The sequence below is a fragment of the Ruditapes philippinarum genome, unplaced genomic scaffold (assembly GCF_026571515.1).
Source record: "Ruditapes philippinarum isolate M1 unplaced genomic scaffold, ASM2657151v2 ctg125_1_1_1_1, whole genome shotgun sequence".
Lineage (NCBI taxonomy): Eukaryota > Metazoa > Mollusca > Bivalvia > Venerida > Veneridae > Ruditapes > Ruditapes philippinarum.
The window spans coordinates 500,003-517,972 of NW_026853776.1; the positions used below are offsets into that span (position 1 = coordinate 500,003).

At 32.9% G+C, this 17,970-nt stretch overlaps 1 protein-coding gene across 4 annotated transcripts; it reads left to right on the forward strand.

Moving 5' to 3' along the window:
* Positions 1-2,586: 2,586 nt before the first annotated feature.
* LOC132737845 (myoneurin-like) lies at positions 2,587-17,970 on the forward strand. 4 transcript variants are annotated; one of them, XM_060725204.1, is made up of 12 exons: positions 2,587-2,685; positions 3,720-3,819; positions 4,528-4,690; positions 5,445-5,537; positions 6,843-6,935; positions 8,256-8,372; positions 8,617-8,731; positions 11,944-12,008; positions 13,451-13,483; positions 14,453-14,513; positions 15,673-15,823; positions 16,632-17,970. In XM_060725204.1, the coding sequence occupies exons 2-12, from the start codon at positions 3,754-3,756 to the stop codon at positions 17,946-17,948; spliced, it is 2,274 nt and encodes a 757-aa protein (XP_060581187.1). In that variant the 5' UTR covers positions 2,587-2,685; positions 3,720-3,753; the 3' UTR covers positions 17,949-17,970. The 4 variants fall into 4 exon arrangements, with proteins under 4 accessions (XP_060581187.1, XP_060581185.1, XP_060581189.1 ...); XM_060725202.1 differs by lacking the exon at positions 2,587-2,685 and adding an exon at positions 2,749-2,886; XM_060725206.1 differs by lacking the exon at positions 2,587-2,685 and adding an exon at positions 2,749-2,886 and having other exon boundaries at positions 5,457-5,537.

Here is a 17,970-nt window from a genome sequence, read left to right on the forward strand (position 1 = left end):
TCTACATTACTTGTTATTGAATTATCTCCCTTTATAATATTTAATAATGCTTGTCTGATGAATAACTTGCAACATACTAAAGAAATTTGATTAAAATATTGCACAGTGGTAGAGATAACCATGGGAAAGTGCACTGTACTGAATGCATAATTCTACCTTGCTTGATTATTTAATTATCTCCCTTAATATTCTAATACTTAAATTTTTTTAAATGCTTGTCAGAAATATAACATCTGTCAATAATATCTTATTGCAACTTTGCATGGTTAAAAAATCTAGCAGAGACATAGATAATCTATCTATGTCTCTGAATCTAGTAAGTTAAATACATAACTTAGTTTTTATAATTATCTACCTTTATAAAACTTCCTATCTTCCAATAATGTCAAAACTCGCGGGGACGTACATAAGTTGTATGTCTGCGCGTCAAAAATCGCAAGAAAGTTAAAAAAAAGTGTTTAAAAGAGGATAAAAGAATAGTTAAAAATGTTAAAAACAGGGGCTTGAAAACAAGGTGAGCATGTTCATTGCAAGCTATGGCTGCACTGAACTACTCTGTACGTGGTAGGGAGTATGGCAACTGCAGAGCGTAGGTGGTTCCAGTGATATACCGTCCTAGGAAAGAATGAGACTTTATAATAGTCTGAAGTTGCTGTGAATAATATATAACACAAGGGATGGTCATGGCGTGATTTTCGGGAGAAGGGTATCAACTATTCTTCTATGGGGATATAGCAACCATACCATGGTGAGTCTTCCTAGCATATATAAATCTGAGTTCCAGTTTTCGAAAGTTAAGGGAGTGCAGCATGTCCATGATGCTAGAGGTCTGACCATAATCTAGCTTAATCCATCGGGCTGCTCTTCTTTGTTCATTTTCGATTTGATCTGTATTTGAGTTTTGGTGTGGGAAGACCATTCTTCGGAACCTTATTCAAGCTGGGTTCTGACTAACGTCTGGTAAGCGATCGACTTAATGGATTGGGATTTAACCTTTATGTTTCTGCATATATGGGTATATCTCACGTGAGGTTTTCTGATATATCCACGCCTAGGTATTTAGCTATTCTAATTGGACTCAATGAAGGTAGTATTGTGTTGGGATAGGATGTTTCCTTTTTGTGACGTGGATAACTTGACACTTGGAGTGGTTAAATTCCATATCCCACTCCAACTCAACTTTTCTAACCGATTAAGGCCATTTTGGAGAATGACTGATTGGTCACAAATTGCAGACGTCAGAGAAATGTCTATTGCAGTATCGTCTGCAAACAAGCGGACCTGGGAATTTGTGGGAGTCATTTATATAGGTGAGAAACAGACCAGGTCCTAGAACATAGCCTCAGGGGACACCTGAGTATACTGGGATGGGGTTATAGCAGCTGCCATTCAGCACAACAGACTGCAGCCGGTTCTCTAGAAAACGTTTGACCCATTTTTAAATTTTGACCTCTGATTCCATAGTCATGTATTTTCAGCAGTACTTTCTCATGGCTGACCTTGTCGAAAGCCTTACAGAAATCTAAAAAATTAACACGTTGATCAGAGTCTCTGGCATCTGGCAGAGAGAGGATGTATGCTGTATGAGATCCATATGATATAATGCTACCTTGCTTGATTTTTTAATTATCTCCCTATATAATACTAAATAATGTTTGTTACAAGTCCGCTTATAATTTATAGCATTCATACATTGAGATTTAAGTAATGTCTTTCATATTTGGTAGAAATATATCTCGGATGGTCTTTGGTACTTGGGTAAAGATCATAGATTTTTACACTTTTGCTGATACAGCATTTGAGAATCAGCAATCTTTCACATTTTGATTATGAACCATTTAATTCTTGCAAAATACAATCACGGATATCTATATTTAGCTTCATGATACAATAAAGTTTTGTTTTATAAAACAATGAAAATTAAAACAAGATTATTGACGTAAATGTTCTGTTCAAACTTAATACTTAATTAACTTGTCTTATTACTTTTACAGTTTTACAGTAATTTTATTACTACTTAAAAGCACGGATTTATATTACATAAATCCGTGTTAAAAGTCAATTAACTAAACAATCTATACTGGTTGGAAAGATAACTCCGACACTAAATCACATATTTTTTGCAATGTCTTGATTATCTTCCTGTATATTTTAAATATTGAACCACCTAAACAAAGTTCAGTTCAAAGACTTAACATTAAAAAATTATGTATGAAAATGAAATCTGGTACTTCTTTAAGTTTCTGAAAGAGGTATCAAACAATGGTCGACACTTTATTGTTTAAGTAAAAAATGACTGGAAAATCTGAATCAAAAAGCATATGAAAAGTTTAGGTTATTTGAAAAACATTAAAAGTTTACCAAATTATTAAAAAAAATCACCCCATTCTATCCTGCTCCTATACTTTTAGGTGACCATGTGCTTGTTTGTTGAAAAACAAAGTTATAACAATTTTTAATATATTTATCAAGTGTCGGGGTTATCTATGCGCCGGAGTTATCTCTCCGACCAGTATCCTTAAAAATTCTAATAGAGGGCCGAGTTGACCCGTGCCGAGTTTGTATAAGCCGAGTTGACCCTTTACCGTTCCGGATTCCGTATACCTGGATTTTCTGCTTTATCTTTGGGATCGTCAAAAAAACCTACAATATATTCAGTTTTATTTTAGTTTCAGCAGATCAAAGGTCTGTACTGCATTTTTCTTTAGTTTATAACTTACATTACATCCATGACTACTTAAAGTCTTAAAAGGTCCGAACTATCTATTGGAAAGCTGTACAGGTTACAGGGGCGAAATAGTTTTGGGCCGAAACGTGTGGCGAATTGTGTGACTTTCTCAGTTTCTGTCGATCCAGTTTAGGTGCTAAGGATTTGTTTGATAATTGGTAATTCCATTTAAAAAACTTATTTATAATATATATTTTGTAATGCATTTTATAAATCTAGGTTAAATAATATCGTTTTGCACGTTTCCCATTATTCCAAACCACTATCATCAAAATACATGTAAATTCCAAAAATATTAATAGGATCAAATAACATTTGTAAAGACTATCTGTATAAATTCTATTTTCTAAGTCTAAATTAAACTTTTAAGATTGGATAATAACATTTATTTTCAACAACATGATTATGAAGAAAAATTTGCTGAAAACAAAAGTTACAGGGTTATTTAAAATGCATATGTCACGGTTAAGAACTGTTCACAATTTAGGGGAGAAGATAAGAAGTAAGCGCCAAAATAGCTCAGACGGTAGAGCTGCAGTATGGTATTCCTAGGGTCCGGGGTTTGAGTCCTGGTCAGGCTGCACATATTTCTTACCCTGTGACATTTGGCGCCCAAGGTGGGGCTGTGACTGAATATGGCTCGGAGTTTATTTCAAATTGCTCTGTAACTAAGAGAAATTCAAGGACAAGTTTCAATATAGCAGGGGAGTATGTCAGGGTTCAGAACTATTCACTATTTGGGGAGAAGATCTGTAAGCAGCCAGAAAGCTCAGTTGGTAGAGCCATGGTACGGTATTCTGAGGGTCCGGGGTTCAAGTCCCTGCTAGGCTGCACATTTTTCTCATCCTGTGACACATATGATAAGTTACATGTACATTGTATGTACCCTCATTAAAAGTGAATTTATCTCAAAATTATGAATTGCAAAGTTTTGTAACTTTGTGAGAAGTTTTTCACTGACATTAATGATATATTATTATGATATATTTAGTTTCAGATTGTCATTTTCACTCTAATTATCAGCGATGGAAGATTCTGATGAATTTAAATGGGCTGTAAAAGTTGTTATAAAGCGACAAATGAGAGATCTGGTGAGTTGTTGGTCTATTTTGGCTTACATCATTTCTATCGCTAGATAATTTATTTAGAGTGACCATCATTTTTATTTCCAGATAATTTATTTTCTTGAACTTTTCCTTGTTTAAAAACAATCAAATTTTTCCCTATTAAGCACCTAAGAGTTGTGACTATACCAGGCAAAATATGTTGTGTTTTTGTTTATCATGATTTAACATTGCATACTGATGTTCCATTTTGTTAAGGAATTAATTGTATTATTACTGATTGTAAAAAAGGGACAACAATAGCATTCACTCAAAGTTAAAATTATAAATAACTGTGAAGTTGTAGATTTATAATATTACAGATCTATGGAACAGTAAGATTTATCTTGTATTGATAATAATACAGATGGAACAGTTAGATTAATATTGTATTTATAATGTTACAGATGGAACAGTTAGATTTATATTGTATTTATAATGTTACAGATGGAACAGTTAGATTTATATTGTATTTATAATGTTACAGATGGAACAGTTAGATTTATATTGTATTTATAATGTTACAGATGGAACAGTTAGATTTATATTGTATTTATAATGTTACAGATGGAACAGTTAGATTTATATTGTACTATTTATAATGTCACAGATGGAACAGTTAGATTTATATTGTACTATTTATAATGTCACAGATGGAACAGTTAGATTTATATTGTACTATTTATAATATTACAGATGGAACAGTTACGAGAGCGTGGCGAGGAGATAGCAATATTGACTGTTAATTTAGATGACAACACATGTTCACATTTTGGGTCACCTAGTGGTGAATGGTTTGTTTCTGAACAGAAGAACCTTGCCCAAAATTTTCTCAAGTTCTGTACAGTGAAAAGTAAAAGTAAGTGCTCAACATATATTATATAATTAATGCACATATATTTTTACCAAAAATATAAAAAAAATTTGGTTATCTCTCTAGCTTAAAGTTATTTGTAAGTTTTCTTTTCATTGGTATATTGTCCATTACACATACAACATGTATCCCAATAGACTTACTCCGGAATTAAGAATATTTGGGGTTTTTTCCAGCTAATTCAGAGGTACAAAGTTACAGCTTCAAAATATATTAAGCGCAACTGGTTGACTTAACTATTGTGACCACAAAGCTATAACAGTAAAAGATTGTTTCTACAGGGGGATTAGCATTGAAAAACCCACATTTGCCATGTTCAGGAAAACATCTATTTACCATGTGCATTGATGTGTTTGATAGTTATAACATTAGATATACAACATGTAAAATTAAAAGAGGGTGAAATTTAGCCCTAGCAGATCATAAGAAAAAAACCCAACAAATAACATATTGCATAAATGACAAAGTAACATGGTTTATTTCTTCAGACTTAAAAATGATGACATACCTTATATATGATATATATTGCATTTTGATTCTACAGGAAAAATTAGTTTTAGATATTTAGATAAATCAGTCTAAATTTTTGGTACATGAATTTTATTGATCCTGTCTTAATATAGTGGTAGTCATATGTTACTTTCAGAATACCTAAGTTAATTGCAAAGTTTTAAATTTCAAGAAAAGGTACTTTTATTAGAGATTATCTTCTGATTATTTGTTAATGTCTTGCTTACAGAAGGTACCCAAGATGCTGGCAATGTCATAAGCACTGGATCCATTTTCAGTTCAAAAACTTCAACTGTCAAACAGCGGACAACACAGTCGGCAGGTGAAGGGATCTTTCTTTCATTTTGTTGTACATAAGAATTATGTATTTCGACTTATTATTCTGAGAATGTGAGGGATATAGTTTTGGCTTGTTAATTTTCTGTTCAATATCTTCAATTGAAAAATCGCAACTGTTGAATTCTTTGGAGACTAGGTTCCTTGCAACTAATATGTGCGAATTTACAAACCGCAAACTTTAATGGAAATGTTTAATACGAATGTATGTTTTTTGCAATATAGGGTTTTGTCTAGATACTTTAGTATTATAGATTATCTGACCATTTGACTATATAGTTTACAAAACGTGCCAATTTCTTTCCGGAGTAGTTCTCTGAACTAATTGGGTGAATTAATTAGAAATCAATTATGAATTGGTTCATAAAGAAAATGTGAAGTACGTGACCTTTGTATTTGTCTGATTGCGGATATACTTTACATAAGTAATGTTATTTTGCCCTTCACCTTAAAGCATAAAAATTTGATAATTTTTCACTTTGTCAGTATCAAGTGTTTACTAGATTGATAAACTTTAAGGAAATGTTTAAAATTACGAATAATGAAGTCTGGAGATTAAGATGTTTTTACATCTAGGTGAGCTATTGTGATTCCCCACCGTCCGTTGTCATGCGTCGTCAGCAATTTCTTTAAACAACATCTCCTCAGAAACAAATGACTGCACAGCAACCAAACTTTACAGGAATGATCCTAGGGTGGTCCCCTGCCAAAGTTGATCAAATGGTTCCAGTCTGTTGCATAGCCTTATGTCTTCAGTTGTTGTGTTAATAATAACCAGTACTCGGCGGGGGATATAAATTCAACGAATTTGCTTGTTTTAATTCTAAAATTTAAGCAATAATGTGCCATTTTGACTATGTTAATTATGTGTTAAATTATCTTCAAAATATGAAAAAGACTCCCAAGTGTTGAAATTCTTATGGAAGTCAACATAAAGAAGTATACACCTTTACAACTAATGATGATCAGCAGTTATAAGTTTAGAATACAAACCAGGAAATTTAATAAGAAAGATGTGTCTAACTACGGAAATGTATTGTTCTTTTTCATATATAGTGGTGTGTCTAAACACTCACTGATAGGCTGATTGATGGATCCCTACTCTGACCTTTTATTTGATAATAATATATTTAACCACAAAACTGACATGTGCTCTTTTGTTAAGAAAATATGTTTTGAAATTTTGATAACTAGAATTAGAAAGGTCAGGGATCTATGCATTGCGTTCTGTAATAATAAAAGAAAATGTTGATTTAGTACAAGTAATTTTAGTATATTGTCTGATTTACAGGACAGAGCCAGAATACAGATTCTCACATAAGTAATGATATATTTTCAAGTCCAAAGTCTTCACCTGTAAAACGAGGGACAAAAAAATTTGAAGGTGAATAGATCTTTTCATTTATTTTACAGTTCATCTTTTTATATAATTTTGATAAATTTAAGTGATAAGATGCTATTTTTTTTATATGGTTTGTGTTACAGTAAGAATGATGGGGATTCTGTGAAAGTTTTTTATGCCTAAAATGAAACCTGTCCTTCCACCTGTCCATCAGGTACTATTTTGTCCACATTTCATCTCCACAAACACTAGTCTGATTTGTTTGTTTTGGGTTTTACGTCACATCAACACAGTATAGGTCATATCGCGACGTTTCAGCTTTACTGGTGGAGGAAGACATCAGGTGCCCTTCCGTGCATTATTTCAGGCACGAACGGGTACCTAAGTAAAACCACCGACGTTCCGTAAGCTAGCTGGATAGCTTCCTCACATGAAAGAATCCAAAGTCCCTGTCGGGATTTGAACCCACAGGGGTGAGGGGCAAGTGGTTTGAAGTCAACGACCTGATTTGTTTGAAACCTTCACTGGAGTGATTATGAATAATCCTAGTGGTACAGATCTTTTGTATGTTTGATATGGTCAAAAGTTTTGGAGTTATCACCCTTTTTATTTTCATACATATGATCAATACTGAAGTAACTGTACAATCTAGTAAATGCTTTGTCTCCAGAATCACTTGTTCGATTTAAATGAAACCTTTACCAGTAATTAAGTGAGTGTTATCAAGTATAGATTTTCTTTGTACAATCTTGTCCATTCTTCATCAGTGCCACTTCTTCATTGCATAGTCTTATTTGTATGAAGCCTTCATTGAATTGTCATGAGGCATTCTAATGATAACTGTTTGCATATGAACCTTAAAGTGACATTATGCCCATCCAAGGGTATGAAGTGAGTGAACAGGTGATAATCAAAATAAATTTACACTTTGCCATAATTCCTTTCAATTTTATAATTTACTTTTAATTACATGAACGATAAATAGCTCACATCGCCCAAGGAAATTTCTGTAAATATCCATCGAATTTACCTGTAATGTTCATTTTACAAAATGAGTGGGGGCAGTCTTTATATATTTTATTGTTTTACATTTTCCAATATCAACTTTTTTTCATCTCAACGTAAATTTTTAGTTTTGTATACAGCAAAATATCATTGAGAGAATTACATTTTTATAGTTTTTCTTTCAATACTTGCTGCCCATTTGTAGAGCATATTGAATAAAGGACGTACGCAGGTTGGAAATTAAAAGCTTCATTTTACTGGCATTTGTCACTTTACAGTGACAGCACATGTCTTAATTTTTTGGGCGGTTTAATTGATATAATGGAAAATCATAAAATTTTATGTGATACGTTACAGATGCCCCTACATTAACAGTGACTGTACCGAAACGGTTGGCTGGAGATGTAACAGAGGAGGAGCTTGCTTCTCTAGTAGGAAGGATTGTAGCCTCTCAGTTGGCTGTTCAGGAGAAAGGTGAGAGTAAAATATGACACACTTGGTTAATATTGCATTGCTTTACTGTTTAAAATGCTTCTAAGGTGAGAAAAAGACTAATGTGCATGATAGAAGGTTTCTCAAATTCTTTTAATTTCTTATCTAGAACGTACAATCTGACTGCAACTCTTAGGAAGTACTCATAATAGATTAATTTGAAGATTTGACAAACAAAATTATATTTCAGGCAAGTACATGTATGCTTTCATTAACTTGTTTTAAGGTGATGGCTCTAGCAGTGGTACAAAGTTTGATTTACTGGTTGAAGCTGCAAACAATGCTAAAAAGAATCGAGGAACAAGCTCTGTGGTATCGACACCATCAACAAGATCTACAAGGTATGTAGTGATGTGAATCTTTTCCACCTCAGACAATACCCAAAAATATATTCATTAAGGTATTAGGACACTAATGGGCACTATCAGGAACTAAAAAATTGACATCATAAGTCAGATGTATACCTTAAAGTACACCTGTATGCAAAATTTAAACAAAGTTTACCGTACGGAAATCAGGTTATGGCCACTTTTCTGAACTCAAGCTAGGATGTTATGAGGGCCGTTTTTTAGAAAGTAGGAACCTTTAAATAATCTGCAATAACATTCTAATGAAAAATGTTAAATTTTGGTAAGAAACAAACAGTACCATTCAGCTAACAATCCAAATAAGCAAAATTTTGGTTTCTACTCAAAATTTATGAAATCTGTGTAAAAATGTTACCCTATCCCACCCATTTTTACCACGTGTCTGACCATTTTTCTACTTAGGGAGCCTAATTCAAAAAATCTTAAAATTTACCCAAATGAGTGCCTGTTTTCAAAGTTTCCCTAAATTTTTAAAAAAGTATATTTGTTGATCTTGTAAAATATGAAATACTTTTACCGTCTAGTTTTGATTATATTACACTTTGAAAATATCAGGTACCATATTTATTACTAGATTTAGCATAATTTAGCCAATAAATACCTATATAAATTAAAAAATCAAAATTAATCACTTTTTTCTTTCCAAATGGGACATGAGAAATACATAAATAATGTTAAAAGAAAAAAAAGAAAGAAAAAAAAAGTCGACCCTTCTGGGGATTGAACCCATGGCCCTCATTTTCAATGTAGTTAACAGTAGTTCTAGCCTATTTGAATACTCTTCAAAGCGGAGGTAATGCATTAGGGTGCTAATACCTTAAATTAGTTGTAAAAAAAGGATGTCATTTCATTTGAGTCTGATAATCGAGCAAACTGATTTGGTTATTTATTTACCTTCTACATTCCCACAAAAATGGAAATACAGTAATTGCCATTTTATCTATCAGTCTATCTAAAATCATGTCCTGATTACACCTTTATCATAGATGGTACAAATGTTTGAACCATTGTCAGACATTGTGTAAGGCACAAGCCAAAGGTCAAGGTTACATAGAGGTCAAAGGTAAAACATGGTGTCTAATTTTAGTGGCTGATCCATAACTTTGTTATTTATTAAAGGCATTTAAAAGCTCAAAGATTCAATATTAATCATCATCAGCATGAGATGTATTGTTTTACTGAAAGTACATAAGACGCACATCTACAAGTTGAAGGTCAAATGCTTGTCTGTTAAGGGAAGTGCCAGTGACCAATTTTTATAGATATTCTATGTTAAAAATGACATTAAATACTCTTGAAAATTTTGCGTTAAGGATAATGTCCCTTGAAATACAGTTGTGCATTGTCATGATAATCAAGTTAAAAAGGGTCATTACTCCAAAAATATAACTTTCAGAATTATGTCCCTTGTCTTACTACTGCACTTTGTCATGATAAACAAGCATTCCAAGTTTCATGTTGATACTTTTAATAGTTTCAAAATCATTCTACTAAGTAGGCAAAATTTGACAAAATATTAAAGATAAAAAGTAGGGATGTCATCTGGAGCCGAAACGGCCATCCGGTTATTCGAATCAGACATCCGGATATTCGGATCGTTGTTATAATCTTAGTTGGCTGATATGACGTAACCATTTTTTCGCGACCTTTTTCAAAATGTAGTATTTCGTTTCACTTCCTTTTTAATTGAATGTTACGTATCAACAAATTTTCGGTATTGATTTTATTTTTTTCTATGTAGAATATGACTGTAATCGATAAATTAAAGGCATATGATACTTACGATTTCAAATGAAAAGAAAATGAAATTCATTGCTTTCAAATGAAATAAAAATGAAATTCATCGCAGATTGTTTCAATTCCTCAATTAGTGCTATAATACACAATAACACTTGCTCACATTTGTGAAACAAAATAATACCCTTTAAAGTTTCCATTGTTTAATAACACGCATACAATTTACACACGATGACCTTTGACAGGTGTGTAGCCAATTTTTCAAAAGAATTTGCCAATCTTTGATGTTTACCAACATGTAGCCCTGGCTGTTTGATTCGAATCATCAAAGAAGTTGCCGAAACTTACATTAATTACACACATTTAAAGTGTTCATAAGTAAAAAAAAAATTGTGAAAAAATTGTTTAAAAAAAAATGCACATGTTTGATTAATACTAAAGGAGAAAGTTATTATGTCGGATAATTATTGTACCAACGTCAACAAAAACTGTGATAATTAAAGTTAACATGCTATTATTGGTAAGTGCATTTCTTGATTTGCTTGTTTTATTTCTGCAGATTTTTCATTTTCTCAAATAAGGATTTGACGGGTCGGTAAGCCGAAATATATGTAAAAAAATACCCTAATTAAATATTTAAATTTGGACATAAAATATGTAACATCGTTGCCGATGACAATCGCACGGGACATAGAATATTCATCTTGAATCCTACAGAACTTAAATTTGTTGGTGTTTAATAAAGATTAACAACATGTGTCATACCTGACTCATAATTTTTGTAGTAATTATTGATTCTTGTGGTTTGATTATGATGTGTATTGGCAAACTAAGATACAATATGGTGTCAACACCATGTCTACGTCGATTATCTCAACGCATGTATTTATCACATTTTCTCAATATTCTGAAATATTTTATACAAACATCCAGATCCGAACATCGGCTCAGGACACCGAATCGTGATCCAAACGTTCGGATATCCGGACTCCGAATGACATCCTTAATAAAAAGTGGCATAACTTACATAAGTTTCATGTTGATACCCTTTAAAATGTTTGATAGATAATAGACACTATTTTAAAGTTTTTGCAGAATAACAATGCTGCAAACATTAAAGCTCAACTTTTTCTTATCACAACAAAATGTGTCACAGCCAAGATGCGGTTCCTTACCTGAAAAAAAACAAGGTTTGACAAAGCTGTAAACAAGAAATGGGGTACTTTTTTGCATGTCTGCTCCATAATTTTGTAATTATTGGATAATTTTATATATAACTTTGTGATAACTTTCTGTATTTTGAAATATATGACAGAGTTAGAGTGAAGCATAATATTCAGGCACATATGCTTGTTTTAGTGTGACATCTTGTTGTAAACAAGTAACAATCTTCTATAGTTATGTTTATGTATTAGTTATGTGTTATATGTTTTTGTTGTTCCTTCTAGGAAAAGGAAAGTATCACAGAGGTACAAGGAAGGTATTACCAGCTTAAAGAAAGGAATAAAGTCGGGTATGTTGAAAATTTTATGTCGGAACCTTCAAGTACTTGTTCTAGGTTTTTTTGCTTCTTATAATACACATGTCATATAAGCATTTAAATCTAAAGATAATTTTGAATGACAGATCGTTTCCAGTTCATATTGTGGTTGACAATTTTGACAATTGTACATTAATGTAATAAGAATATTTAGCTTTATATCTTTATGAAAAGACCAGTTTCTGGACAAAAGTTAGGTTTCTTACTTTCATAACCAAACCTACGTTTTAGAAACTTACTATATGAAAACTTAAACTTAATCTATTTCCAAAAACAAAAAAATACTATTTGATGACGTCGGGAAAAGATTAAGAGGGTGTCAAAATATGTCATGAAATATGTAATCTTTTTTATACTTGGAGACGCAGCTTCTAAGGACTTATAATTATCTGTCATTATAACAATACTTGCTACAGGGTTCGTACAGTCTTAAAAAGTGCTTAAATTTGAGTCCCTTGAAAAGTGCTTAAAAATGTAAAAAAAGTGCTTAAAAGTCCTTGAATTTGATAACTCTCTTGAAAAGTGCTTAAAAAGTGCTTGAATTTGCTGAAAATGTGCTTGAAAATGTTTGAATCACAGGAAGTCATAGTTTCGATAAATTTGAATCAACGGTTAGTTTTCGATAAAAATCAACAGTTAACAAAATAAAAAAAAATGATTCAATTTTATACTATCAAAATCAATGAAATGTTTTCTCAAGGTATCAGTAAGTGGACAAATTGCAGTTGTTTTGAAGTAATCTGTATTTGATGCACCCTATGTTGTTCTTCTATAAATTCCCTAAATTTGTGGTTAGAAAATTGTATTCAACAAAAAAATGGTGAATAAACTATCCATCTTAGGTTGGTGATTGTGTTGGTATATGTGCAACAAATGTGCTTGAATAATAGGAAAATGTGCTTAAATAGTGCTTATAAAGTCCTTGAATTTTGGCATTGGATGTCTGTACGAACCCTGTGCTAATAGGTTTTAGTTTATACAAATTTATTTTAGTTGTGTTGGAAGCTATTAGCTTCTTGGAACACTTTCAAATCCGTTCTTGGAACCAACCAGTACTAAACAATGAATGTAAAGTTTCTTGCTCAAGGAAACAGCTTGCCCCGACATGGTTTGAACCCACGCGGTCAGCAATCTTTAGATTACTAGTCTGACGCGTTAACCACTCAGCCATGCCACCACTTCGGCTTATAGGTTTTAACAAATAACTTACCTTTTATGTTTCACTGGCAATCGATCTCCATGTTCATGCATATTGCAATGTATGAATACCCAAATGAATGCAAGAAAACGAAAAAGTGAGATATTTTCCTTCACATAACAAACGTAAGCAAACAAAGAAAAAAATTCAGCTTTGATATTTATAAATTGCTGTTAATTTATAAAAAATTTTTTAGAAAAAATAAATAATTTTTCAGAGGATGATGATACTGTTTGTGAAATTGAAACTGGTAAGATATTTCTTTTTGTTTTCTTATTTATTATTTATTTATCTTTCCTGAAAACAGGAATGAATTTTAAGTTATCGAAACATGTGAAAGATGGCTTCTTTAATTTCATAATACCAAAAGTTTGAAAACAACATGATATTATTGAAGGGGGGGGGGGGGGGTGAAGGGAAAAAGCAGGATGCAAACTCATTCAAATAAAAAAAGATGTACTACCCAAAATCACATGGCATGCTGTCAACAGTCTTTTAATGTCCTACATTTCTACATTTTTGAAATCATTCCCGTTTTTGGGAGCAAAAAAGGTCACATTATGACATATGCACATAAAATTGCTAACAAGAACTGATCTCACAACAAGACAATGTACATGTGATTGTTAGTTTTTTGTTTTTTTATGCTTGTTATATTTTAAAAGATTATATAAGATATTAAGATGCACTTTTGCAGTTTTCTTCACTTGCTACTGCCCTAGTGCCTTCTCTTTATAGGAGATAGGTGCACAAAGTGTAACATTTTCACTCCGTGGTCGAGCGGTTAGAGTCGATGACTTCTAATCCAGTTACCTCTCTGGCGTGGGTTCGATCCCCGGGAGATGCTTTGGTAGTTTAGCGCGAGGAAGGTAGTCTAGTACTGGTGTAACTCTCCAGGAAAGAGGTTAGGAAACTACCCGCCTATATGACTGAAATACTGTTGGGAAAAGGCGTAAAATGAAACAAACAAACAAACAGATGTACAAATAAAGTTTATTTATAATGATTTATGTGACTGAAGGTTAAACAGTTACTATATTTACATTAAAAATCCATTTATTTATGGTTCAAACAAGAGAAATGCTATTGTATTCTTATTTTCGTAAAAATCCAGCTTCTTTTGATAGAAATAGTTTCTTTCATTTTTAAGTAACTTTTGTTAAACTTGAATTATAAAATGATGTATTGAGAGGTCATTGTGGTATTTGTTTCTCTTCAGAACATAATGAAAATGTCATAGTTAGCATGTTAACAGACTTGAGTAAAACCATCTTAAAAAGGTATGTATGACTGTAAAATTCTTAACATTATGTAGGCTACTGATTTATATTTTAAAGATAACTTTTTTGAGCAAAATCAATATAATAAAGTCAGTGGCATGCAGCAATAAATATGTTCTGTAATTTTATGTTTAAAACATTAAATGTAATATTTTCAGTGTTTTTTTTCACTTTTGGGAGAAGGGGGTCGGTGCCCTTTAGAGGGGGGAAAATGCAATTGGAGGGGGAATTTATTTCTTCACAAATGAGACGAAATGAAAAAGAATCCAATGCATATTTTAATGTACCACTTACCACTGTAAGATTTACTTTTGTGTGACATTGTTTTCTTTCCAATGAGTAGAAAAGGGGAGCAACTCTAGCAACACAAGTTTAAAATATGTCGCATTTTCTTAATATACCGATCTAAAATATTGACAGCAGAATTTAAAGTGTCCCATGTTAAACTTGTTGGGACGCCCGGAATAGCTCCCCTTACCTACCCGGGAACAATTTGTAAACAACTTTGCTTAACAGTAAGTCTTACAGGCATAAAATAAAACATTTTTTGGCAGTTATATGCAAAAAAAATGGTAATTATTGCAGGCAAATTTGGGCTGCCATAGGGGGGGAAATTTTGGCTTTGAGGGGGAAAAAAACATACTATTTTGAGGGGGGAATGGGGCCGAATTTCGCGGAATATTTTGGTGAAAAACACCCACTGATTTTGCTAACATGTACATTTAATTTTGTGGCAATTAGTGAAGAAAAAGAAAGTTTGCTTGATATTATGAAATACTATAAAGGCATGTTTAAATAAAATAATATTAAAACCTCATTTTGCCTCTGTGAAATAATGATCATGGTAACTGACTAATGTTCACTTTTTTCTCTGTTTTGATTCTGCGTGTAAGGAGACTAGCTTTCTGAAGATAAGCAGTTAAACTTGTGCAAACTTACCTGAACTCCAATTTTTAGCTGGACTTTCTTTTCAAAAAAAAAAATAAAGGTATTGTTACAGTCATGTAGGCGTTCCCATTTCCGTTTGCATATGAATATCTGTGTAGAGGGTACCTGCCCATGGAACAGAATCTAATATTACATTGATTTTATTGTTAGTCTAATGACGTATGAGACATGCATAGTACAGTCTTGATAACATTTAACAATAACATTGTAGGGTCAAGGTGAAAACATCAGAGGAAGTACCTGTCAATATTGAAAAGTCTGTTCTAGCTAGCTCGGATCAACTGGAGAGTCTGGCTGTATTACTGATACAAGAAATTGATGAGATGGCAGGAGGTCTCCTGAGGAAAGAAAAGCTTGTAGAGGTATTACATTAAAATAAATAGCAAACTTTATGTACATTAGATGCCACATTAATCATGTTGTAAAATTACATGACAATCAATCAGTGTCTACTCTAAGATATGAAAAACAGGGGATTTTTATCGAAAAGTGAGAATTTATTACATTTGTTGATATTTTTCCTTCTTTCTCTATGTAAAATTTTACCCCGACCTCTGAAAAAAAATGGGGAGGGAATTCTCAAAAATATGGATGAATCCCCCATCCCCCTTCCTAGAATAGACACTGCAATTGCATATGTCTTGCTTAAAGTAGATTCAAGATCAATTGGTGGGTTCCTCTTGCAAATGCCCATCTACATAATAAGTAAAGCTGCAAGGTTTTGTAGAATCTGTAAATAAAGTAATGCTGTCTTATTGTTTATAAACAGATTAGTTTTGAAATGCCTATTAACGATAGACAGCAAATAAAAACTACAAGTTTGCTTAGTATTGAGATTGTAATTTACAAAAATTAGATTGAAATTGAAGATGATTGATTTTTTTTTTCACTAGAGATTTTACCAATTTAATATTAAAGGTAATGTATTGTAGTTTTTCATGCATAAAGAGGGCCACTGTGCTTTTTAATGACAAAAGGTATTTCAAATGTGAACGCGGTGGAGAATTCACCATACTTTATTTAAAAGTTTTTTTGCACAATTTCATTGTAGTGCTTGTAACTGCAAAGGTCTTGAAAAGCACGGTGAGCCAAATACCACATTATGTGAAACTCCACTGTAAAATCAGTGGAGGGCATTTTACAAAATCTTAAATGAGCAAGCAATTTCAGGTGACAGTGATTCTAGATGAGGCTAATACAGATAGTAAAGTAACAATTGAAGTGGAGGGCATTGGCATAGAAAGGGTGAAAAATGAAGCTATGGATGACTCAGACATGGAGTATCTTGATGAAAATGTAGATGAAGAAGAAGAGGATGATAACTACATGGATCCGTCTGATCCAACATTTGAACCAGAAGCTTTTTCCAGTGTGAAAAGACCCAAGATTACAAGTAGCATTAAAACAGGAGATATGAATTCTTCTAAATTAAACACACCTCAGAGTCTAAAGAGAAAACCAAAGAAAAAAAGGCCTTTGACAGAGACTATGCCAATACCTTGTGAATATTGTGGTTTGGTTTTAACTGGAAAGAGTAGTCTGAAAGCACATGTTAATCGAGTGCATTTGAAGCTGAGAGGAAAGGTGTGCACAATTTGTGGGAAAGGCTTCTGTACAGCAACGGCAAGAGAGAGCCATATGCTTTCTGTGCATGCAAGAAGATGTGAAACATGCCAGGAATATGTTGTTGAGACGGTGCCCTGGAGTACGGGGATGGATATGAGGACAAAAAGAGATGTAATCTGCTCATGTGGTTCTATTGTGAGCATTCACAGCAACTTGGGACGAAAGCGACAATATCTTCGAGAGGATGAGCCCGATGAAGATGGTAATCTTCCAGAACCTGAAATCAAAAAAGTGTCTAACACAGCAGGGATGAAATATGCATGTGGTGCATGTGGAAAATTATTCAGGAAAAGAGCAAACTGTAGATTTCATTCTCGTATTCATACTAACTACAAAGGAATTAAATGTGAAATTTGTGGTAACTATTTTTCTCATCAATCATCCTTAAAATACCATATGCAGACTCATGGTATCTATAAACATAAGTGTGAAATCTGTGGAGAGAGCTTTAGTAAAAAAACTGATCTTTACGATCATAATAGCAAGTATCATCCTCAAGAGAACATTACTGTTGGTAAAAAAGTTGTAACAGTTGTTAAGAAGAAAGGAAACGATACAGCTGACCTGGAACGACAGATGAAAAAGAGAATTGAAAGAGAGCAGGAAGATGTAGAGGAAAGTGATGATCAGCAAAATGAACAAAGTACTCAATTATCTGAGGGAACAAGTCTTGGTGTGAGTGAAAGTGGTCGCGTGGTTGTCACTCAGGGAGAAGATGGCCAAGTGACATTGACAACCGAGTCTGGTCAACCAGTAGGAGATTCAGAAGCAGCTAGGATAATTCGGCAAGTAATTGCTGATGGACAAATTGTTGCCCAAGAGGGTAACATGTCGATAATTATTAAAACAATAAACAATTGAACAACTAGAATTGTCTGAATTT

Excerpts from the sequence above, each read along its gene's own strand:
- LOC132737845 (XM_060725204.1), top strand. The coding sequence starts at position 3,754 with ATGGAAGATTCTGATGAATTTAAATGGGCTGTAAAAGTTGTTATAAAG. Across the intron at positions 6,936-8,255 it reads AGGGACAAAAAAATTTGAAG|ATGCCCCTACATTAACAGTG; the intron begins GTGAATAGATCT and ends GATACGTTACAG. Across the intron at positions 8,732-11,943 it reads CCATCAACAAGATCTACAAG|GAAAAGGAAAGTATCACAGA; the intron begins GTATGTAGTGAT and ends TGTTCCTTCTAG.